At 31.5% G+C, this 9329-nt stretch overlaps 1 protein-coding gene across 1 annotated transcript; it reads left to right on the top strand.

The window, feature by feature from the left end:
- Positions 1 to 8027: 8027 nt before the first annotated feature.
- LOC127812021 (auxin-responsive protein SAUR71-like) lies at positions 8028 to 8966 on the top strand. The gene has a single exon (XM_052352278.1). It carries the CDS (start codon positions 8139 to 8141, stop codon positions 8487 to 8489), a length of 351 nt encoding a protein of 116 aa, XP_052208238.1. The 5' UTR covers positions 8028 to 8138; the 3' UTR covers positions 8490 to 8966.
- Positions 8967 to 9329: the final 363 nt, after the last annotated feature.

A 9329-nucleotide genomic window follows, 5' to 3' on the forward strand; every position in this document is an offset into this window, starting at 1 on the left:
GGAGCATCTTTTTTAAACAGATTTGTTAAAATTATATCAGATAATTTGTCCACATTTAGTTACCCAAGCGTACCAAATTTCTTAAATTTCAACCAATACCAAGCACGCGCTACAATCACCATTGGCTTATATATGTTTAAATTGGAACTGTAGTTAGATTGTCTCCAACGTAGCCAATTTCGCTTCACTAAGCTAAATTTTAGGAGGGTGATGGATGAAGCTGCAATCACCGTTGGCTTATGTTTAAATTGGAACTGTAGTTAGGTTGTCTCCAACGTAGCCAATTTCGCTTCACTGAGCTAAACTTTAGGAGGGTGATGGATGAAGCTACTCCGACGTAACTTCTTATCCTTGATTTTGCTTGCCATCTAAATAGCAAAGGCCACATCCCTTACCCTTTTTTGACTATCATGTTGTCTACCATAGCCCTCATCATTTCTTCCCACAACAATCATCATCAGAGATATTATCATTATTGTCGTCACCGCAGTTGCAACCGTCACTATTAAAGTAAGAAGTTTCGTTAGAGAAGACAAAGAGGATGAAACACGTTGGAGTCGATTTGTCATCTGCTTCGAAGGCCATCAAACATGACAAAAATGAAAAAGTCCATAATTAGAGAAGATGAAGAATTGTGACGAAGGAGGAGACGAATAGATGCGGCAAAACCCAAGAAACGGTGGAGATGAACATACATGGTGGAGAAGACAAACAGTAATATTTATTATTAAATTAAAATATAAATATTAAAATTTTATAATAGTAAAATAGTGAATTAAATAGATAGTAGAATGAGGAGTAAATTATTTATAATATAATAAAATATTGAATAGAGATTGTGGTTGAAAATAGTTATATTATTTAGTATCAATTTTCGATATATTACTTAAAAAACCAATACCAATACCAAATAATATGATACTCTATCAATAAGTATGATGCCAATCCATTAGAACTAATTTAAAATTTTAACTCCATTGAGGAAGAACGAAAATAGATGAAAGCTTATGCTTACTGGTTTCATGGGGGAGGTAGAAACCACCAGGGGGCAAGGGGGGTGGTATTGGGCTAAATGATGGGCTATTAAATTAACAATTCTGCCCTTAAGTGGGCTGAATGTCAAGAAGCACGCCGTCAGGCCCGTATGGCCATATCGCGGTATCAAGAAAGAATGTTGATGTTTTGGTCATTCAAGAATTTATATAAATTTAGCACACTTTCTAATGGTAAACTAAGTTAATTAAAGACAGACGACTAGTTTTATAAAGTTAAAATTTAAATTTTTTTGTTTATTTTTATTAAGAACCCAACTCTTTTAAAAAATTAAGTTTACATAAAAGACTTTGAGAGCATTTTGAGTAGACGATTACTATTTGTTTATTAAATAAAATCTTATTTCGTGTTCTATTTAGTCAATTCAACTAATATGGTTTTTATCTAAAATAAATAAAAACTCTATTTATTCAATCATTTTCTTATTTTTTATTTTCACATACAAAGTGTTTGATATACTTGATGGAAGATCAAAGTCCCCGATTGAGAAAAAAAAAAAAAAAAAACACATTTCACAATAACTATCCAAATAATTATGTATAATTATAAAAATTAGACGATATTGATATAAATCATATCTCATTAGTGAGGGCAAAGTCAAAATTACTTTGTTGGTGAGATATTAACTTCTTAGCGACTTATACATTAGATAAGTCTTTAAATATTTTGAGATTAAGAGATAATCACCTTTAAGATCTCAAAAATATAAAATAAATCAAAGATTAATAATGCTTGATAAAGGGCATCTAAATCATACCCGATAACATAAGAGTTATCTCAATCACTAATATCTTAGTTGGAATATTTCAACCTCCAATTCTTAATGAGTGTTAGGATGCTATAGACTATAAAAACTATTTAATTTTAAGATGCAAATAATATTGATCACAACCACTCCAATATATATATATATTATATTGATTTTGAACATACAAAAAACCTTCTCAATATCTATAAACAACAATAGTTAGCTACCCGACCATTAATATAATATATAGAAAAACAAACATCAGTACCATTTAATAAAAACAATAATAAATAATAAATAGGCAAAAGAAAAAAAGAGCCCACTTCTCTGCTATGTCTGAGACTGGAAATCTCTCCATAATTTCTTCCACCCTAGTCCACGGCAGCATCTCAGCCCCACCAACTGCCTCTGTCCACCTTCTCTTAGAAAGCTTCAATTTTCAATTTTCTTTTCACTAATTGTTAAATCATTAAATATACATATACTAAAAAAAGATATTCTTATAAAATATTTAGTAACGTGCTAGCATTTTTTTTTGTATTTTTTAAGCCAATTTGATATTTTCTGAATGATCAGATATAAATAAATTACATTATTTCATCATAATCTTTATACAAAATTCTATTTTGCATACTTGTTATAATTTCTTGAATTAATGTTTTATTATAATTATCTACCGTTAAATTATTTTTCTTGGAATATATACATATATATATATATAGACAAGTCATGTTATTCTAGCTATACGTTTTAAGCAGAACTCTTTAGTTGTGTGAATGCTAAGCAAATAGAGGTGTGAATACTCTTCCAAGTGAGTACGACTTGTTTTTAGTGGTGGATGTTAGTTGTGATTACTAACATCTACCACTAACATCAGAAATTTGGAAAAATAGGACTTTGCCGGAGAATAATGAAAAATAGGATAATTTATAAATCTTTGTAAAATTAAGACCTTTAAATGTGTATTGGACAAAAAATACCCTCTTTTTTTAGTTACCTCTCTGCTTGTTCTTCTTTTTTAATGGCATTTTTTTTTTCTTCGTTGATTAATTTGTTAAAAAGATTTTCAAAGTTCACCACACACAGTGATTGTGCGTCTTGCTTTCTCCGCCTAAGTTGGTATTTTATTCTATTTGGATCCCGTAACCTTCTGTGTCTCTAGGAGAAGTTGATTCCGATGACACCTTCCATTATATGCGATGATAAATGATGGTGATGTGAAGAAATGAGAATTAAAAATAAAAGAGAATGATGAATTATTGAGGAAGAAAGGGACGAGAATATTTTTGTCCTTATCTATTTTAAAAGTCCTAGTTTTGCAAAGATTTGTAAAGGAGCTATTTTTCATTATTTTCTCAGCAAAAATCATATTTTTCCAAATTTCCCCACTAACATTTACCCACCCCAACTAATGTTCTTGTTATCACGTCAGCTTCGAACAACAATTTATTTTGTCTATCTAAACAATATAGCAAAATTGTATGTAACTAAACATATAATATATTTGAGTTATAAAAACATTTTATTTATAAAAACGAATAGTTATGTGGATTATATTAGTCATAGCTATATATATAGTAGATGTTTACTAGGAGGCAAGATCTATTGTCTCGCTTGACTATTTCCTTGTTGTCCATTCAATTAAAATTAGCCATATCACCCGAATAACGCACTTTATCAAACAGTAATTATATATATTATTTTTTGATTTTATAATATTTTTTGTTTGATTTGATTTTATATATTATTGGTTGATTTTATAATTTTTTTTGTTTGATTTTATAATTTAGAATTTTTTTAAAATAATTACTATTCGATGATGTGTGTTATTTGAGTGATGTAATTAGTTTTTATTAAATTGACAACCAAAAGTATAGCCACACAAAACATGGGATCTTCTAACTAAAAAGATGAAATCTCACAACACCCTAGAGGTCCTCGTAACTCAGTACTAAGATTTCTGTAGGAGAGTTAAATCACAAAACTCAATGACAGGATTCGAACACAGGACCAACACCGATTATATAACGATTAAATTCAAAAAAATTTAGGACCAATATGTGTATAATCTCAACTGCCAAACTGTGCCCGTAGGGTCAAAACACTAGATCTTGCCACGTTTACTTGATGTTTCCTTCTTGTAAACTTAAAAAGAATCAAAACTATAAACAAAAGAGTAGCATCGCACCATTTTGAATGTATTTCCTTTTGGAAACCTGTTAGATGCTTCCATCTTGATAAACGAAGAGCACTAAAATCATTTATCATTTCCTGAACAGATGGAATCAAGGATGATGGATCCCAGTGGAGAAGCCGTACTGTTCTTAGCTGTTAGCATGGAGCATGGCCTTATTTAAGAACCCAAGCTGGGTCGGGCTAACGCGTCCCGGACCCTGCCGGTGAGACAGAATCCCGGGTCCACGCGCCTCTACTCCAATCATCATAACTGCTGTCGTCTGTCACGTGCCATCTTCATGCACAGACGTTCAAATGACACCTTCACATGCACCGCCGTAACACTTTATAATTTTAAATTCTTTAACATTTCATTTTCTCTTTTTTTTTTTTAATAACTTAGGTTCTGAGATTCGCTCCATTAGTCATGAGGACGACCGTAAATCTAAATAGTCACAGTCAATACATACAAAAAAAAAAAAAGCATGACATTTGATTCATGCCTTCACATGGGACAAATACCACTATATAAATTTGATTTTTGATACTCTATAAAATTTCAAATTCTTTACTCTAGAGCAATGTTTGTAGGGAAAATGTATTTATTTCATTTAGTAATTAAATATTAATTTAACTATACTTGATAAATTGATTAATTCAACTTAAATTTTAATTATAATTATTTAATAAAATATTTAAAATCAAATCAACCCAGTTAACGTATCAAAGCACACTTATAAGTTAAATTAGAATTTACTAAATGGGTTATTTATTGCGTTTGATTACGAGTTTAATTCAACAAACACACTTCAATGTCAAAACTTAAGGAGACCTAGATTACATACAAATATTCAATACTCAAATTTGATATTTTTATGGCGTCTCAACCGGACGGCTACGGGACTGCTGACAGTCAATTTTTGTATTTTTTTCTTACTATTCAATGAACTTATTCTATGCACTTGTGGAGTCATGTCACCTGGTCCTCCCACGAGCCCACAGTTACATAATTACATTGCACCAATTCTGCCATGTCTAAGTCAAAAGTGTGCTGAGTTCTTTGTCTCTAATTGATAAGTTATACAGATGTCACGACGTCGTTGTCTGCGCAAATTATAAAATGCTATAATTAAATGTGTGAGAACATGATATGGTTGAATTTTGCCCACTTTTAATTACGGTTTCAAACAAATTGGGTTTCATTAATTTGGTTTGTGTCAATATAATTCCTCACCTATCGCCGCCCTTTTCTCGACTTGAATGTTGATAAAATTTGACTCATATATATGCTTTACGTTAGTTGTCAATGCCATGCACATACCTCCTATGGGAAAATTTTTTGAATAATGTGTCATGAGTTTACCTTTTAGCCCTTATAAATGAGATATATTTAAAGACATCGTTGATATTATAAGTGATGTGATACTTTCTGAGATGAGATCACTGATATTATAAGTGATTTGATACTTCCTGAAATAAGATCACTGATAACATTGTCGTCAATAATAACTCCTTATATTTTTCTTTATAAATGTATGTTTTTACTTTTATGTAATATTGCATAATTTAATTCAGGTAAGTTGACCATTAGTCTTTAAACTTTTCAATGGGCCTAACTAGTTTTTAAGTTTTTCAAAACTTGGTTACTATATCACTTTGTTGCTAACTAATTTAAGTAAATTAATTGTACATCTCTTAAACTTTTGGTGATTAGCTCAAACACCCCCCTTAATCTTTACGATTTCAGCAAAATCAATTCTTAAATTTTGCAAACTTGTCTGTACGGATCGTGACAAGTAATATAGTAATAAATAGAGTATCGTACCTATGAGGATTGACTAATGATTTATACTTTAACCACACTTAACTCTAACAAGACACACATAATTAGATTCTATTAACAGTTAGTTTTATAATATTATAACTAAATCACTAATAGAAAAAAAAAATGCAAAAACAACTACTTTGATTTTGAAACTCAGAAGTCGAAGGCACTAGGGTTCATGAATCCACCATTGCTTTTGATATAATTTAATCTTACAGTACTCGAGTTTGCTAATTCTTATATTGAGTTGAAAGTCGATGAACCTATAACAATCAAAAACCTTTCTCGATGGTCAATCAATTTTATGTATATATATGAGATTAATTATTAACCTACGAATATATAAACCTGCATTTTCCCTCAGTGATCATTTTCATACGATGTCACAAAGTATAACGGTATCTTTACCTGTTATTAGACCTTATGTTGTTTATTACTATGTGCTAATTCGTATTGAATCCCTTGAAAACAATATGAATCGCAAACACATTTTAATGGTGATCAAGCATTAAATAAAATAAGAGTATAATAAGCAATCAACCCAAAAAATAAGAATACAACAAGATTGAATACTTTGAATTAAACCGACAATAAACGAGGTTTCATCATTCACCTTAGTTACAAAACACCTAGCTCAACATGATTTCAATCAATAGTAGCACAATAAAAGCGAAAGTCATGATCTAGAATAGAAGAAAGAACAAAGAAAATACAACTGAACAATTAAGTTCTTCAAAGTCTTATCCTTTCTTCTTTGACTTTTCTTTGTCTTTGGCCAAAAAACATTTTTAATCCCTCAAGAATAAGTCCTTATGTAGTGCTTTTTAGGTTTTTAGAGTCATGCACCTTGAAAGAGTTCATCCTTATATGATTTGGAAGAAAATGGGATTGAAACGGTCTTTTCGCGAAATTTTGAACCCTACTAGGTCATACTACAGAATGCATTTTATGTTAGGATCGTGAGCTCTAATAACTTCCTTCCATATCGGTCTTACCGCAGAATGCATTCAGCTTTAGAACCGTGAGCTACAACAACTTGACCTCTCAATTCTTCAACTTTTTTAATTTCATCTTGCTACTTTGTGACTTCTTCACCATCGACCTTGAATAAATGTCCATCCATGCCTTCTATGCCGGGTTCAACTCCAATCATGTACTAAAATAATCATTTTCGCTCCAAATATCTTCAAATGAGTTTATTACCTACATAAACCACATATAAAAACAAATTAAGTAGAAATCATGTCCATTGAATGTATAAATGTTAAGTTTATAGGCCAAAGTAAATGTATTAAAGACACTTATCGGTACATCTCTTGAACTTTTGGTGATTAGCTCAAACACCCCTTAATCTTTAGGATTTCAACAAAATCAATTCTTAAATTTGATAAACTATAAAAGTTTAAAATGTGTTTAGGCTAAAGAGTCAAAATTTAAAAGGTGTATGATTAATTACTTAATGTTGTTAGTAATTAATAGGGTGTGGTGACTAATTTTTTTAAAAAAATAAAGATTAATTGAGTTAATTTTAAAGTTCCAAAAGTATCTAGGCCACATAATCAAAATTCAAAAAATATATGGTAAATTTACCACTCTAGTATCAATCTTAGGTGCCAAAAAGCTATATCTTCCTTTTTATTTACTTCAAATAATATATTTATATTTTCATTACTTAATAAATCTATTTAAAATTCAAGTTAGAGAAATTATTAAGTTATATGATTAAATTAGATTCAATTAGTTTAGTTCTATAATTAATAAGTCAATTCTAAATATATCCAAAGATCAAGACAACGTCATAATTATTTAACTATAGATTTATATAAAATCCAAGCAAATTGAAATTATGAGATAATTTAAAATTATAACGAATATACAAATATGATATTCTAGGAGAAATTAAAGGGTAGTTGTCAACTATGTTGCACGAAAATGAAAACGGGAATGAGAATCGTTTTCGATAAGAAACAAAAATGTGGAAACGGAGATTCTTCTAAAAAAATAAGCACAAATAAGGTTCGAAACGAAAATAATAAACGTTTCAAAAATGAAAAAATGACTCTTATAAGATATTTTCGTACAAGATAGGTTGTCAAGTGTTAGCCGACTACAATTACTATATATACAATTATGATTTATCAATAAAGAACGCGCTATTTTATCTGCCAAGCTTTTCCTCCCAACACACGTACACACGCAGATATATATATCCACTCCAACCTTAGGCTTCACATTCACTCCATTTCTCCGTTCCTCTCTGCGTCTCCTCTGAAACTATCTCCCTCGTTGTCTCACTCACAATTTGCTGCGTTTCGAAATCTGCGATTCTCTCTCGCGATGAAGAAGTTCCGGAAGCTGTTTCGACGGCATTCGCGCGTTGCAGACTCCTCGCACTACTTTCTCCTTCTACAGGAGTCGCCGGCGCCGTTGCATTCGTGTTCTGAAAAGATTCGGGGATCGAAAGTTCGATTAGAGGCCGTGCCGCCGGGACATCTGCCGGTTTACGTCGGCGAAGTGATGGAGCGGTTCGTCGTGAGCACGAGGCTGCTGAATCATCCGATGTTCGCGAAGCTGCTCGACGAGTCGGCTCAGGAGTACGGTTACAACCAACAAGGCGCGCTTCGGATTCCCTGCCATGTCGACGTCTTCGAACGCGTTGTTGAAGCTTTGCGCGTCGGTGATATATGAATGTTCGGTTCAAGATCTTTCGACTCGTAATCCGATCGCATCCTGTACGAATTTTCAAGGCCGCCTTTCTTTCTTTTTTTTCTCCTTTCTTCGACAGTGAGATTGCAGTAGGTTTTTGTTTTGGAGCACAATCGCTGTACTGAATTTGTAACCGCTCTTAGACTAATAGCAATGGATTCAGAAAGGAGTAGCGTACTGTAAACTTAAATTTATCTGTCAAACAAGAACGAAGACATGTTCGTTCTTTTTGTCCCTTCTGATTTGATTGTCACTGTTCAATTTTGCATTTCAAATCCGATCCGAGATAGGTTTACTAGGGGTGTTCGGTGTGTGGTTTAGCCAGTCTAAACCATTTTCAAATGAGCAAAATTATACGTGCAGTTTTTTTATTACTTCAAACGCACAGTTTGATTTAGTTTTCATAAACCGCATACAAAATACGGTATTGTTTCTGCGATTGAGAGTGTTAGTGGGGAGGAATGAAAGATTCGAATTTTTAATGAAAGAGCTGAAAAAAAAAATGAGAAGCAGAGAGTGTCAGTGGGGTTGGGGTAAAAAAAATTGTTTTGATTTTCAAGTTTTATTTTTAAATTTTGATATTTTTAAATTCTTAATAATCAGATAATTCGATTAAAAATTAAAATTATTTTTATCAAAGCGTAAACCACATGATTTATAAATTTTTCAAACCATCTTAATCCATTCTTTTAAAAAAATCATACGATGTGATATTATATGACCGATTTTCACGATTTAGTGATTTTTTTAAACATTATGAGATTTACTTTCGTAATTGGGATCAGATTTTGGGTCCAATTGTAATTTTGCTTGCTAAATTGA

The sequence above is a fragment of the Diospyros lotus genome, chromosome 10 (assembly GCF_014633365.1).
Source record: "Diospyros lotus cultivar Yz01 chromosome 10, ASM1463336v1, whole genome shotgun sequence".
Classification (NCBI taxonomy): domain Eukaryota; kingdom Viridiplantae; phylum Streptophyta; class Magnoliopsida; order Ericales; family Ebenaceae; genus Diospyros; species Diospyros lotus.